Source organism: Rhodnius prolixus, unplaced genomic scaffold (genome assembly GCF_049639745.1).
Source record: "Rhodnius prolixus isolate KJV_2025 unplaced genomic scaffold, Rpr scaffold_6, whole genome shotgun sequence".
Classification (NCBI taxonomy): Eukaryota; Metazoa; Arthropoda; class Insecta; order Hemiptera; family Reduviidae; genus Rhodnius; species Rhodnius prolixus.
Window position 1 is genome coordinate 2,048,106 of NW_027411634.1, and position 16,529 is coordinate 2,064,634.

General features: G+C 29.7%; 1 protein-coding gene and 1 long non-coding RNA gene across 14 annotated transcripts in view; one reads left to right on the forward strand and one right to left on the reverse strand.

The window, feature by feature from the left end:
* The first annotated feature begins 19 nt into the window (after nt 1-19).
* On the forward strand, nt 20-13,449 carry LOC141460952 (uncharacterized). Of its 10 annotated transcripts, none has more exons than XR_012462431.1 (8): nt 20-720; nt 1,278-1,425; nt 2,100-2,299; nt 7,180-7,442; nt 10,790-10,975; nt 11,096-11,196; nt 12,573-12,834; nt 13,164-13,449. It is a non-coding gene; the product is annotated as an uncharacterized lncRNA (long non-coding RNA). The 10 variants fall into 10 exon arrangements; XR_012462432.1 differs by lacking the exon at nt 10,790-10,975 and having other exon boundaries at nt 20-446; nt 609-720; XR_012462428.1 differs by lacking the exon at nt 10,790-10,975 and having other exon boundaries at nt 20-380; nt 473-720.
* Nucleotides 2,759-16,529, reverse strand: part of LOC141460933 (sensory neuron membrane protein 2-like) — a 37,908-nt gene continuing 24,137 nt past the window's right edge. For all 4 annotated transcript variants that reach the window (XM_074141440.1, XM_074141441.1, XM_074141439.1 and 1 more), the window contains 9 exons: nt 12,404-12,534; nt 9,527-9,684; nt 9,307-9,454; nt 8,469-8,729; nt 7,558-7,772; nt 6,509-6,702; nt 6,272-6,390; nt 5,332-5,457; nt 2,759-5,160 (listed from right to left, as the gene is read on the reverse strand). In XM_074141440.1, coding sequence (XP_073997541.1) covers nt 4,780-5,160; nt 5,332-5,457; nt 6,272-6,390; nt 6,509-6,702; nt 7,558-7,772; nt 8,469-8,729; nt 9,307-9,454; nt 9,527-9,684; nt 12,404-12,526 — 1,725 coding nt within the window. In that variant the 5' untranslated portion in view covers nt 12,527-12,534 and the 3' untranslated portion in view covers nt 2,759-4,779. The remainder of the gene's footprint in view (nt 5,161-5,331; nt 5,458-6,271; nt 6,391-6,508; nt 6,703-7,557; nt 7,773-8,468; nt 8,730-9,306; nt 9,455-9,526; nt 9,685-12,403; nt 12,535-16,529) is intronic.

Sequence of the window (16,529 nt, forward strand, 5' to 3'; positions counted from 1 at the left end):
TTTCTACATTTCCCCGCCAGAGGCGCTCACACTGCCCCTACATTATTGAGTACCAGCTGAATCTGTTATTTTTATATTTGTACAGAATTTTCTATTTATTGAATTTTTTAATTGAACTATTTCTTTTTGTTATAAAAAAAATCTGGTAATAAATCCGTCTTTCCTTTATTGAAATCTAATTGAATTTGAATTTCTTTTTTACCTTTCCCCTTACGGTAAAAAAAATATTTTATGATAATATGCGATATGAAGTATACAACCATGAAAATTTTCGAAATTGAGTTCAGAGTCAGAAATAGTAGAGGTTCCAATAAGACAAATTTTAGTGAACGGATGTATATTATATTATCAAAAGAACAAAAAATAGCATAAAGCATTTGGTTCGTTTATTCTGCTTTCAACTCGTAAGATTTTAGCCCTTTCGGCAGAAATGCGAGGACCAAATTGTGACTCTATTTTCTTTATTTTCCAGTTTTTAGCAGAGTTTATAAAATGATTATTTTTATAAAATTTTACTTGCACCATGCGATCTTAATTTCGTTTTAAAGTGTTTAAAACTTATATACTAATCATCAGAATTTTTGTCTTACGAAAATGTATTTTTAAAGAGATCATACTAAGGAGACACCAAAGTTGCACATCACAATTTATTATTTCTGCCGCCTTTATATTATTTAAAAGTAAAATGGAATTTCATCTTTAAGGAAAAAATCGTTAATGGTAAATGCATTTTACTTTATTTTATTGTACTATAATCTTAATTGTTCTAGATTTGGTATTTTAACTGGATAAAATAAGGTTTTGGTCCAAATCGGCCATCCAAAAAAAAGTTTCTTTACTGAAAGGATTTGCAAGTTTTTTTTAAAGATTTTCTCAAAATAGTTTCAACAATTTTCTTGTGACTTGGTAAACTAATTGTTAACATATAGAGTTCTAATTTTTATTTGAACATTCTCCCAGAAAAAAAAGAAACATTTTGTTAAGGCAGTTCTGGGAATGAAGTAGAGTTATGCATTCCTCATAAAAAGTACTATCTTATTGAAATGTCCATTACCCATCCCCATTACCTGTATAATATTAAAAAGTAGAGGTTAATTATGTAAGTTAAATTTCATATTTGAAAAAAGTGTGTCGTTCGAAATTGCCATTTTACTAAATATATTTTTCAGATTTTTAATTTCTTCAAGAATATGACTAATAATTGATTTAATCTACATATACACACGTTTAATTTCTTTCATTAAGGAAAATAAACATTTATTTGATTTTTTTTTTAGAAAACATTAAGCAGCGTTTTATTGGAAAGGTGAAGTTAATCTCTCTTCTAAAGTCCTATTTCGATTCCAACATCTATAATAATATTTATGACTTTGAGATGTGCATAACCATTTAAATAAGATGTCATTGAATTTGTACAGAACGCAGGTCAGCTTTATCACTTAAGTTTAAAACTTCTTATCGAATAATATTCAAAAATTCAAGAAAATATAATTACGTTAAGTGAAAGATTCGCAACCATATTTGTTTATTTTTATTTAAAAGAAATTTAAATATCCTATAACAGGCCATAGTTATTATTATAATATTTACATAATTTTACGCCCTTTTGAGTTGAATAGTAAAGAACTGACCAATTATATCAACTTTTAGAGCGTAAAATGCTGATGCATTAAAAGGCACTTCCCTAAATTTTCTAATAAATCTTTTGTTACTTCAGAATTATTTTATATCTACTCCGACTTTGTAAACTAAATTTAAAATTGTCAGATTTTAACCTTTTTTTTTCTACCTCTACTTTTTAATGGTTAAAATTATTGAGATTTATTTTATTTACTAAAAATACTTTTTGATTGTTAATGTAATAATTAGTAGAAAACTAAATAATAGTGAGACAATCTGGCAGTAAATCCCTTAGGCAAATATTTTTTACACTAGCTGATGACAATTCTTCAGATATTTGTTTCAGGTTGTAAAAACTCGTTCAAGAAAAGCTCAACTAGAATTTTTCTCCTCACATCTTAGGAAAATGTATTAATATAATAAAACTATAAGACTTTTAGTTTGTTGTGATAGCAAGATTTTTGCCTATTGTGTGACAGGAATCCGTCTGTATCCTGTGAGTGGTGAACCAAAGTTCTGGATGATAGCTGTAGATCTAAAAACTGATTAAAAATAAGAAAAAAGAAGGAACAAGATCAAAATGAGGAGAAAGATGCTGTTTTATGGATTCCTATCTTTCTCTCTTGTACTTAGCAGATGCAGTACTTGATTTCTTTGGATTTAACACATACATACAAAGGTAAAAATCAAATTAAGTAAAGCCACTATTACTTAGAACAGGAAGATTCATGGACCAAAGTAAATTCAATTTTGAAGCAACTACCTTTCATTTATTACTTACCAAATCACGTAATCTATGAAAGGATGAAATTCGGTTTGAACTTTAAAGTATTTTAAAAAAAGTCTTGGGTAAAAAAAACAAAAAAATTATATATTTATTTTGAATATAATATATATTTTTATAAATTTATTTAAATATTCAATTTTAAGTCATATTTATCACAAGACGAAAAACTAAAAACTACTAAATACTGATTTGTACATTTACATATACATTTTAAAATGGAAAATTTCATATAATTAATCATTTTAAAGTTAGCTTTCAATAAAGTAAAAAACTTTATCAATTATAAGCACCATTACTTTTATTTTGGGGAGGTGTCGAATTTTTATTTAAATTATTGATTTCAGGGATATATTGAAATGATTCAGTACTACTAAAATTTGTTGTTTACCTTTTTTTTTTTTGTAGTTCCGAGTGTTCTAAAGTAATGAACTACTCCTTATTACTTTTGGGTAGTGCAAAAACCGAGTCCAGGAAATCCTGCGTTTACTAAGTCTCTTCCACAGAATTTCCAAGTACTTACCAAAGCCTTGGCTTAACTTAAAGCTTGAGATATTGTGAATATAAGATTATTCAGAAGTAAATTGATCCCTGGCTTTGGATTTCAAGCAGTTGATTACTCCAACTATCTCCGCCTAGTTTAAGCTTACCTAAGGTACTAAAAAAACGTGAATTAGGCCCGCTTTTCTCCCATTTTCCGACCAGCAGATTTGTACACCTTATAAACTTTATAGAGCCTTAACCTTGGAACTGAAAGTTTACAATAAATCACTGTCTAAAGTTTAATCCTCTACAAGTAATTTAAAATTATAAAAATATATATTCTTTAGGAGTAAATTTACCTATCTATAAAAGTTAAAATACAAAAATATGGCGGAAACTCTTTAACTTTTATTTTTCTTTCTAATTTGAATTCCGTCCTATTTATAATTAGATTTTCGTAAACAATTCCAATGTTCAATAAAATATATAAATCCTTTTTCTAATATTATACTTCTTCTTTTTTTTAAAAAATAAGGCATTGAATATTTCTTTCAATTTTTCAGTAAGTCTTTGTTTATATTAATTAAAAGAAAAAATTATGGCAACATTTATGAAAAAAATAAAATAAAATAAATTAAATATTAACTACCAATAAAGTTCAGTAATCCTAAAATTACATCATTCATATGTTGGATTAGTGATGATATTGTTCAGTCTTTTATTATTCTTTTTAAATAAATCAGATTTTTAAAAAACTTTGAAAATTTTCCAACTTTTTACTTTTGCCAGTCAAAAACTGGTTTAATTCTATTTTTTGATTGAAATAGAAATCAGAAATTACGATTAAGGTTATCAATAAAAATTTACAAATGTAAAAATAATATAACAATTAAAATATACTTACAGTTCTTAAATAGAAAAGTAATTTACACTTGGATTGCAAAAATAAATTTTGGTTATTTGAGTTATCGATTAAAGTACCACAATTACGATAGATTTTTAGTTTTGTTTTTTGTCTATACTTAAGTTCAATTCATTTCTTTTTAGAATTTATTGGTCAAGTTTTTTTAACTTATTGGATCAAAAATAATATCCTATCATTTTAAATTTCAATCAGTTAAATACTTACGATTCGTGTGTGTAAGCGATGGTGTATCGAAAAACATGCAGATGTTGCTGTACATGGCATGTTTCTGAACAGGGAAGAGATGCCCGAGATATGGACTAATGGAAACATATGAAACGCCTTTCAGGTTCAGATGAGACCATCGAGGTTTGCTAGCAAAGTTCTAGTTAGAATGTGGAGCCGATAGTCAGAGGTAACGCCTCTCTATGCCTACATGAATCTCCCCTTCGTTGCCCTACCAAGATATTCTTAAAAAAAAAAAGTCCCCTAAATTAAAACAAAAAATAAATACTGCGAAGACTATAGGTCACACCTCACAGGCTCTCTAAGGGAGCTCCAGGAGCAGCGAAAAGCTGACACAATACATCTCCTTCTTGTTTTTAAGATGGCTGTCCCAGATTTAGTAAATTTTATCATCAATTTTCATCGTAAATTTATCCACCTAACTAATTATCCAAGTAAAAGGGCTTATTATAGCTTTTTCGTTAAGATTGAAGCGATTCTAATCGACGGAGGTTGGATGAATGTAAGAGCTGAAATTTTGATGAGTACGATATCTCAAATAAGAAGTTTTTTTTCTGCACCCAAGAGAAAAAAATTGGAAATGTCAATTAAAAATAATCAAATTGAACAAGGTTTTTCTAACCTTGGCCATAAAGACTTTTTCCCACTTTAAAAATGCCTTTAAAAAAATGTTTAAAAATTTAATCATTTCTAATTACCATTATGTTATTATTAAATAAATGAAAAACTTTAATCGATAAAATCAACTTGGTAGCACCGAATTCGATAGATTTTCATTTAATTTTCCATCAGGATGTATTATATTACTAGATATCGTTTGGATATCATCACCACTTTCTAATCCTCCGTTTCTGTTAGTGGTTGGCAAGCCAAATACTGAGGATTTTGTACGATCATGATTCATTTTACCTTCTACGTGGAATGTGTTCACGCCATAACTGAATTCAGACACTTGATTACCATTGAAACAGAAGAAACCACGATATTTAGCGTACAAGATCATCGCGGCAAATAATACTAGTATGCCAATACTTATGATTATCCATTTGATGACGTCCAATGAATGTAAAATGTAATACATGTCTTCTAATTTTTCGAGAGATTCTTCATTTAACTCACCACCCTGGGGGGAAAACAAAAATCAAGATTCAAAATTTGAAAAATGATTAATTTTATATAAGAGACATTGGTTTTTTTATGAGATAAGAGCAAAGTTTTGTTAGGATTCCGTACAGTAAGTTATTTCTTTTTAAAGATGTGCAACTCTTAATAAAACTAATCAAAAATAAATTACCTCTTCTACCCAAGCAATTGGAAGTAATCCTTCGCTAATATTAGTTAGTAGTGTTATGTCTTCTATTTTACGAAGAAATATGTTCATTTGCATCCTTTTCCTGCCGATAACAGGGACTCCAGTTTTCTGAAATGGGATAATTTTTATTATTATTATTATTGAATTAAGTAAAGTTCGTACAAACTTTATTTTCCCTATTAATGTTCCAAAATTTTATAAAAAATAATAATAGCGTTTTCTTAATATTTTGATTAATTCTTACAAGTAAACCTTTGTTAAATTCCAGAATGCTTGGTATCAAGTTAATAAGAGAGCGAATAAATTATGGCGGCATTGATTATGGGCGTGGTTGCCTATTAAACTGTTCTCCGTTTGGAGTCTGGAAATAGATTGCAATAAAAATGTTGAATGCATTTTTTGAGGATTGTAATAAATGCTTCTACTTCACTTTTTCTTTTTGCTAAAGCGTAATGTCGGAATGTAGAGACTAAAAGAGATTCTAGCAAAAATCCATTATCAAAGATGCACGTCAAGATGAAAGTAATTTAAACACCATCCTAAATTTTTTTTTTTTTTCCTTTAAAATGGAGATGGCAGCAAAGGATACTGTACTGCATTCTCCATTACTTCTGCAGTACTGGACAACTTCTTTAAAAGCCTCTTGCCTTTGCGCTGGCCGGCATGACAAGTTTTTCTTATTATAGTCTATCATCACTAATAATTTTTGAAACGAACTCCTAGCAGTAACCCTACTACATAAACTTGAGTCTAGTGCCTTCTATCGTGAATGGATATACGTATCGACAGATAAATCCCTAAGTTTCGACGTTGGATTTTGTTCAAATACTTTGTTTTAATTTATTTATATGGAATCCCATTTCAAGTGGGAGAGCAAATGTAAGAATATTAAGTAAAATATAATAAAAAAATATTACTTTACCGGCTCAAGTATAACAAAGGTTAAATGCTTCTCTCTGTCAGGAGATAATCCTTCTGGATACTGTGTGTATTCAGGATCAGCGTCCAGGAAATGAGGTTGGGTAAATATTACAGGAGCACCTGTTGAGGCAAAATAGTAATTATTTAACAATTTTGAAAATGAAAAACAATTTTTTTTTTCAGTGGACTTATCAAAAGTTCTTAGAAAAAAAAAAAAAACTATAATAAAACTACAAACCTTGACAGTTAGAGGCATCAATAGCACCCTGCTTCAAACATACAGGAGGTCCACTGCCTTCTTCATTTTGTCTACATCTGCATTGATTTTCAGGGACAGAATTTTCATCAGCGAAATTCTTATCACTGCTCTCATATCGATACATTGTCATGTCGTTAATGATGGTTTTGTTTTTGTAAATAGCTGCCAATGATCTGCAACATCGATAAAAATAAGAAGAAATAATAGTCTGTAAAGAGTCTTTTAAAGGAAACCCTTACAAGGTTTACGTTGGCTGGTTTGGGGAAAAATTATAGTTAATTTTAAATATTAATATTTTATACTATTAACATTTTAAATATTTATCACAACATTCGAAATTGTTACAGAATGTTACGTATTAAAACTTAATGCTACAAGAAAAGAGGTAATATTTTCCCTTTTAATACTTATTTCTTAAGTATTTGGTTGCTCATCATTACAACATGACTCCTTGTTCTGTGTAGCCTTCCGAGGTTCAAAAAAGTAAAGACAAAACTTTACAGAAATCGATGTTTATTTAGGCAATAATTTCTCAAAATTTAAACGTGTTTTTTTTCAGGAAAAATTATTTTAGGTGATTCTATGAGAAAAGATTAATATTCGTTCTTAACTATGACTGTGGATATAATTTAAATTGATTTTTGTTTCAGGAGGTGTGAGTTATTGACTATGAGCCCTGTTTAGGCATTAACTAACAACTATCAGTGTCTATTTGCCTAAGGGCTCAGGAATTGCTGACTAAGGATAATATCTTTGAACATTAGAGATTCGAAGCAACACTCGTGGCAACCTGATACAGTTGCTCCAATGTCAGGATCTGAGGCTTTGGCCTAGCACCTTCTTTCTCTTAATATCTTATTAATAAAAGATAAACCTCGAAGGTGCTTATTAATCGGAGAAAAAGAACATTGCTGTAAGTAAGATATGAATTCATTTCATTCATAATTATATTCCACTTTAAAATAAATGTTTAGTTTAATTAAAATAATAATAATAAAATATACTCAAATAAAAATTGAAACACTTACAAACAGATATCGGGAATGTAAATGAATATATCATTGTTTAGATCGGATATCGGCGGAAATACTGTAGAATCTGTTCCTTTCAGTTGACTGCACGTACTATTTGATTCCCACATTATTAAATTGTTACTAGACTTGTATTCAATAATTTGTCCCATTTTAAATATATCTTTATTTCCACCAAAGATTTTAAATGGTCCTTCTAATGTTTCGTTTTTCTGGAAAAACAATGAATATTAATGTAGGGAGGAGCTTGAAGTTATATGAACTGAATTTAGGAAGCGAAAGTCCTCAGGTTCGATTTCTTCAGATTGCTCTTAGAGTTCTCTTTTCTAGGGAATCTATTCAGATCATTGTCGGGTGTTTGACAGTGATGTCTACAATGAGAGTACATTTTCCAGAAACAAGCAATGTATCTTGAAAGCCCCAAGGCGACAATGATCTCAAGACATTGATGAGCCTTAATTTTTAAAATAACTCCCATAATGGTTTATAAATCCAATACATCTCGGGAGACATCTAGAAATGCAGTCTTTACGATGAAATGAAAAGAGACTAGACTCGACTAGTGGAAGAAATACCTTCTTGAAAGCAAGCTTAAAGTTAGAGCTCTCTTTGAATCCATTGAAAAGAAGCATTGTGGAAAGTATGGCAAATCGAAACGAAGATAATAGAATTCTGATAGAAAGATGGAGGATAACCTGGCATGCAAACTGTGGAAGATGATTGAAAACAAAAGTTGAAAAAAGATCCTGAATAGAGGAAATGGTTAGTCCTTTGTAGATCTGTTCACATCCGGATACAGAAAGAAAGTTTTTAAAATGCCTTAAAAATGGATTGAACAGAACTTAATACATTGTAGATTATTATAAATGATTAAAAGTATTTACAAATTATTTGAAAGAAAAACTTACATGTTTAAAGAAGGAAAACTTAAAGTCCTTAGAGTCTGGTACTGGTACAACAGTTTGTGGTAATTTGCCTCGCATACCGTTGCATACTGGCATGGCAGGTCCTACAGCATAACTGCAGTTCACCAATACTCCGTCAAACATAAATTCTTTTGCCGATGCTGTTATAAACATATTAGTTATATTTGGGAATAAATATGGTACAGCCTTATCGAGAAAACTCAGTCCCACTGGAAACAGCCTTTCAACCATAGTTGCGGTTGCCTGTTTTGGAAAAGAAATATGTTAGTAAATTCTGTAGATGGAAAGAAGCTGAAGAAACTCTCGGAGAGAACCAAGAATATACCAGCCTAAACTACACTTATTTTGATTCCATCCACGTTTATAGAGTTCACATCAAATATTCTGGATCGACAGCCTAAAGTTTTTTCGGTAAAGGTTTAGAAAAACACAACTATACAAGTATTGCTGTTTGGCTGGAATTCCATTAAATGATAAATCGTCCAGGAATCCAGAAGAATAATAAGCAACTCGAAGTCTAATCAACAGCTAAAATTCTTTTAAAGTTTATTAATCATATTTTAGCCAAGAAAAAAAATATTTTATTTTGCGCATGTGAATTCACAGTGCTTAATGTCGTCCTTAACATCGGATAGGATTACGATCTTATTCTGATACTTCCTGCAACTGGAATAGTTTTTCTATTGCACGAATTTCCCCGTATGTTAGAGCTGCTAAATATTTAAGAGAAAATATTCTGAATTCTGACTCGTGCTCAACTAATTTTTTTTAATTCTTAAACTCAACTTATTTAAACAGATTATAATTTTTCGAAACTCACCATTAATGGCACATTGACTAATACTAATATATCTTTCTCTTTACGTGGAAAAGATTTCTTATGATTAAAAAAGTATTTATTCTGTGTGTAGTAGTCCAAAGTATCGTTTACTTTATTGTAAGAAACATTGACTTTAGTTTTATAAAGGCTGTAAAAAAAAAAAAAATTAAACATTGATCCAAAATATTAAACTTTGTTTTAAAACACTTTATTTTCTCACTCAAAAACATATGGTCCAACTTCTTGTAGTTCAGGACGTTCGCCTTCTTGTATACGATCAGCATTGGTTACGTTAAAGAAATAGACTTTAAACTCTAGTGGAAATGGTATTTCCATCCATCTCTGCATGGCTTCAGAGCCAGGAAATAGACTGATGCGCTAGGAAAAGGAAAAACAAAAATTAGATTGTAAATTTTAGACAGTTGCTTTGAGTTTTTTTAAAAGTATTTTCGCAAGGTGGGGCATCAAAATTTCGTTACAAATCGCCTGTGAGGGAGGGGTCACTGTGGTTTTCATCAGAAACCCATTAAGTCAAAAAATAGTAAACGTTGCCCAGCGTCGTTAGCAATTTGCCATCAGAAGCAAGGCAGTTCAATTTAATTTGCCTACATTCCGATCTGTAGACCATTCAATTTTGTTAAGAACGTCAAGTGAGTAAACAGGTTTGTTCCAAGGCAGATTATTTGGTAACTCTGTCTCCGAACTGCCGAACATGCATGCCCCCAAACTGTTTGTTGGAGTAATTCTTCTTTATTTTTTATTTACTGTTTCCTGAAGAAAATGCTTTGCCGTTCAAATAAGAAATGGGATTTCAGTTGAATCTTTTTTAGATAGTCTTTTCCTTTGGTAGCTTCTTGTCTTAGTATTTGTTTGAAAGAAACCCAAGACAAGAAGCTACCAAAGGAAGACTGTCTAAAAAAAGATTCAACTGAAATCCATTTCTTCAAAGCATTTTCTTCAGAGGAGAAACAGTATTTGTTTGAAAGAAACCCGTTTCTCCTCTTCTTCGAAAGATATCTAATGATCTTATCACTGATGTTTAAATGTTTTTACTAAGCCGAGGACAATATAAAGACATTAATGTAAAAATGAACTTCACTAATAATAATAACAAATACTTAGCTGTATATAAGCAGATTTCTATCAAAAATAAAAAACATTTTGTGGAGATACTTGTTCGTCACTTTGCTTTAAAGTCTAACTGTCCAGTTCTGTTGCGTGAACTCTTCTATTTTATAAAAACCGAGAATTACTGAACATTTATTCATACATTTTTTTATTAATTTCAAGGGCTTTATTTGCTTAATTTCTGTTGAATATCTTGATACTTCTACTTGTTTAGATTTAGTCAATCGTTTTGATGATAAATCTACGGCATATTTTCAATTTATGTCATAACAGTATCTTTACAATTTTATTGCTCTTTCTTTGTTGTTATAAATTTATTGTCAGTGATATTGATGTCATTGCTATGTTATTTAAGGCTGCAAACCAAGACTTACAACAATCTATGTACTTCGTTGGTATACAACTTATGTGAAAGCTGTTACTTAGTTACTCAAGAAGTAGTTTTCAGGCGAGAATACTAAATAGAACAATGCGTAGAAATGTACAGATGCTATATTTCATCTGGTTCAGCAATATTTCATCTAAATTCAAACATTTTCTTGTACGTATACTGAAAAACGTCTAAAAAGTAGCCCCTAGAAATCAGCTTCGACGATTTAACTGGCAATCGCAACCTCAAAATACAACTTTATTAACGCGTAACTACTTTACTCTTTTCCAGGGATAACAGAATGAAACCTTCCATTATTATTATAAAAAGAAAAATTGACAGCTGGTAAAACAGCTGAAGCTGAAAAATGGATGAAGCGCTAAATATTACAAGTAAGATGTATTTTTTTAAAATTTTTTAATACATATTTTTGTTTTTTGGGTAGTACAATTCATTAATGTTAATAATTTGATATATTTTTTTGGGACTAATATTGACCAATCTTCAATTTTACTGGAGTTGGACTTTACTTAAAAAAACACTACTTTTTTGTTAACGTTTCGGAAATATTTATTTCCATCTTCAGGGTTATAACTGTACAATGGTTCAGGGACAGTGTGCAGAAAAATATAATGAATCTAAAAAAACAAATAAATGATTACAATTTGGTTCTCATTATTGGGAACAACTTTGGACATAATTGTCTTGATTTTTATGATCTTCTGGTGTACTGTTATGATGAATGTGTGAATGCGTATAAGATTTCGTTAACCTAATCACCTCCAAACTACAACTCAATCTTTTTTAATGATTTCATCATTCCAGGATAAGTCAAAAGCAATAGATTGGTGATTATAACGAAGTAAAACAAAAAATGTTTCAGGATTCTTGTGGTACAAAAAAAACTTTGAATTGTTTGTTTCTGCCGTATACGAGTATTAATCCTCTTACACCTTTTGGAATGATTAGGCACTTTCAAAGCTGTTTCGCATTCTTTTTATTTCCTAATAGCCTCCCTTTTTCTTGACTTCAAACAAGATTAATTCATCATACGAAGAAGCATCTAGAGACGTTACAGTGTGCTAAGTTGTCCTGTAACAGTAAATTTTTCCTGGACCATGTAATGTTATTGCTGAAGATTGAAATAAAGATTTCCGAAATTCAATTACCAATAGCTACAGATAATCATTTAGCTAGTTCATTCAAACTTGATGAAAAGACAGGCGAATATCTAATATGATTGGAATCTTCGAGAACTAATCTTTGGTTAATTTTAGTTTAATGTGAAATTAAAATGTTTTGCTTCTCCGCATCATGGTTCCCTTCATATTGATAACACCGTATATCCATCTTGAATTTCATAACGCTAAAAGAAGAAGAAATTGTTCATGGTCTGAACTACTAACTTCAAAACTTATAAAGAAATTATAAGTTTCTAATTTCATTAGAAGTTAGCAAACCGGATACACCGAACCTCCTGACAAATCCTAAACTTTCCAAAAGCGTACAATTTATCTCTTCCATAATAACTCGAAACCACAAGTAACCCAAAAATTAATGTATTCAAATTAAAATTCGTAATAACAATGAATAATTTACCTGGGCTACATTTTTATTAAACACATACGGAAATCCATACCATCCAAGTACAATACCTAGGATGACAATCACAGTTCCAACGCCGGAAGCCAAGGACACTTTATGTACACACAGATGAGCCATTTGGCTAACTGTAACAAAAAATGAGTTATTAGTTTAATATTTTCAGGTGGGGAAAAAAAATCATTGTGCATCTTTTATTTGGAGGGGAGCTTGACAAAATGATACTACGTACTGTTCTTCCGGTATTCATTACGTTTGAATACGGATTTACTTACAAATAATGGAAATTTTTCTCCTCTTTGAGTTTCCTCTTACTAAAATGTTATGGGGAAAAAAAAGTTACGAATCCATACTTGAAAATTCTGGACAATAGAAAATTGTAGGAAGAAAACGAATAAAAATATAGGGAGACGAACAACATCAATTATGTAAGTTTATAATTATTTTTGAAATAACTTATTACAAACCAATTCGGTTAAATTAGACGAGGACACAAATATTTAATGTCTCAGAATTGTTCTTTTAATTTTGTGTAATTTTTTTTTTCCTTTTTCGTGGCCTGTGGGCTGTCCGTTATTAGAAGTGTATAATTTACAAGGAAGTTATATTTTGTAGGAGGAATTCATTTTGTGTAAAAAGAAGGGTGATAAACAAAGAAAGAGAAGAGAGATTTATAAAAGTTTATGCTTATAATTGTTTTCTAATTTAACAAAATACCTTCTAGGATACTTTAAATTGCGAAAAAAAATACGTTCAGTTGCAGGTAATTCAATTTAAGGAACATCACACATTATTTAGACGATGGAGGAGGGAATTATTGATTGGGAAGAAGATAATGTGCTGGATACAAGGTTTCCAAAACAACTCACGGAATTAGACGTCATTGTTTGAAGTAAAGCATCAACAAGCAAATCTGATACGACCGTACGGAGAATAATGGTAGTTGACTGACTATCATTTCCTACGCATTTGCTAATTGAATGCAAATTGAATTCAGGTGGAAAAATCTGTGAAAAATATAATAAATCTTTTGTGGAAACTCACACGAATTCCATTATTCTTATTTCTCGTTAGTTCCAGCTCACAAACTTTCTTCTAACTCCGAAGGTTTCAACTCATATTTAATTGTTGTCACTTTAAGATTTCCAGCAAAAATGTTTCCAGTATAATGTGAAGATTTATGTTATTAATGTATATACATTGTTTAAATGAAACATGAGGAACCACTTTCCAAAAAAAGCTGAAAATATAGCAAATTCTATTCTATCCTGGTGGGACACTATTGTGGCCTTAAAATCAGATGAATTTTCAGAATTTATTCACTTGAATGAACTTGTATTAGTTGAGCTGTCCCTTGGTTTATCACTCAACTCTCCTTGTGTACACTAAAGAGGCCTTAAATTATGAATTAGGAAATAAGAAATGAAGCATGCTTTTTAAAATATAATTTAACTCCAATCTGGTACATCGTATGAAGTAAGGTAATCCAACAATTATACCCATAATACAATTTTATATTTATAAAATATATACGAGTATATTGCAGAAATAATAAAGAATTATATCAGCTTAACTACTCAAGGTATTTCATTACTTGAATTGGTATCGTGTAAAGATGTGCAAATGTTTCTTTAACTGATATTGAAAGAATTTATATACAAAGAGCAATGATTTTTTTTTCTTTTTGATTTTAGTATTTCAAAGTGAATACTGGAAGTCACAATGAATAAATAGGTGGTAGTAGATTTTGCTTTACATATTTTAATTTCTAAAATTTCGTAAACAAACTCACCAAGTTCTTGTATGTGAGAATTGATTTTAATGTAAGACAGTTTCTGTATTTTAGAAAGAACTGTTTCAGTTGTTTTGTCTAGTCATTTCCTTTACTAAATATTTAAACTAATAAAGTGCCTTAGATCAGAACTCCAATTGACTAAATTAATAATTAAGGGACTAAAATCACTAATATTATTCACTAATTCTTATTTAACAGTGTGTGACCAGTTAACATTTCTTTATCAACTATCAGTTCTTTATTATTAATTTCTCCAAATGTTGAAATGATTATTTACTTTAAAAAGTAAAGTGATAGAATGTTTTAATGATAATACAAAATTTATTACATGAATAACAATGTAGTACTGTAGCGAATTATTTAGCTATTATATTGCAAGGCCAACAAATAAATCAAATGAAAATGTTAGAGAAATATATTTAATTTTGTCAACTATTTTAATACAGAAATTAGGAATAATTATTTGATTTAATTAAATATAATTCGAAATAATTAAAAAGTATATATTTCTTTCATAAAATACTGTTTGAGCAATTTGAAGAAATATTTAACATGAAAAGAATAAACATTACTTGAAAAAGTGTGAATTGTCGTGGAAACGCTGTTGACCTCATCTATTTTAGATACTTAACTCCATATACCTCATCTATGATGGAATTCCATGATATTTATTATAAAATTATTTAATAGTTAACATTATCTGTCTCTTGAATCATAATTGTGCTTATTTGGTAAGTAAATTTGGGAATAATTAGTCTGAGAGCGAGAAATTGCTTTATTTGGAGAGATAAATGTAAAGTTTCAAAAGTTGGAAAAGTACACAAAACTATTAGTGTAAAAAATAGAAAAACTGGTATTGACATCAATTGTAGATAAAATGTAAACAGTTTTTATTTCATGTTAGCGTCTCTTATAAAAAGATCTTTTTCGTAGATAGGTTTCTTCTGTTCCAGCACATATTACTTTTTAACATATCAGTTAATTGAGTACACCAGTTATATTTTCTTCACGAAACATTTAAGATTTATCACAGTTTTGTATTTAATTATGAAGATTATAAACTGAAAAACGTTTAAGAACATGTAGATCAATGAATTGGTTACTGTGAAACTATTTTGTATTGCAGTTACTAATTACAAGGATCTTCCTGCCCTTGCCCCCTAAGCTTGCTTTTTGCTGTAAGAAAGATATATCAAATAATAAGAAATGAAAAAGAGTTCAATAAAAGGAAATACACTAATAACATGATCTATTTTGGATCCGTTGTAATATGGATCATTTAAATGATCTTTAATACTGTATTAGTATACTACGCAAGTTAGTAAATAAAATGAAGCAGGTATCTGTGAACTACTGCCGTTAACATTGAAGACGTAATATACTTCCATGCAAATCGAACTTAAGAACTAAGGATAATAAAGTGGCAACTTATTGTAAACAAATGAATAAAACTATCATTGTTAAATGTTTTAATTACAATTGAAATGGATTCACATGTTTATATTTTTTGAAATTACACTCTAATAAATGCATTTATTTCACACTTTTTTTAATATACTTTAATTAATTAATGACTAGGGCAAAAAAATGGAAATGTGCAGTCTAATTTTCGAATGAATCTATCTTGACGTGGAAAAAAAGCGTATGAAACCTTCTGACAGGTACGTAGCTAGTGCTCTCTGGCAGGCTTAATTTGAAATAATGTTCATTTTATTTTTTTGTAATGGTTTTTTATATTTTTATCTTATTTTTAACTATTTTTTTTACTATAAAATATTGCAGTTAGGTGGTATTTTATTATTATTAGTAGTTTTTAATGTAATTAAGCCCAAATATATGGTATTTTTATGACTAAATTGCAATTAAGTGAAGTTTCCTTCCCATCTGGTCAAACTGTCATGGCTGTTACTTAAGCAAAGTGGTGCCGCCGGGCGGGAGGGTGGGGCGAATTATATTTACTTTTTTTTATTCAACTATCGTTGGACCGACACTTTCACTTTTTATTTGTCCCTGATAAAACCTTGGAGACATTTCTTAGTTCACGATACTTTAGTTTTTTGAAGTTTATTTCTTATAATAATCATTTTTTCTTAAATATGTAAATATGTTCATTTTTATCCGCACTAATAGTAGTTGAGTGTATTCAGGTTCCAAACTTGAAACCTCTATTTCCTTAATTTTAAAGTACATAATTATCGAAGAATTGTAAACAAATTTATTGTTATTGAGAGATTCCATGACACTTTTTCATAGTTAATGTTAGAAGACTGACAAAATTTAGAGCGACGAGTGGCAGAGCGATCTTCCCTCCACAAGCACTCAGATCGT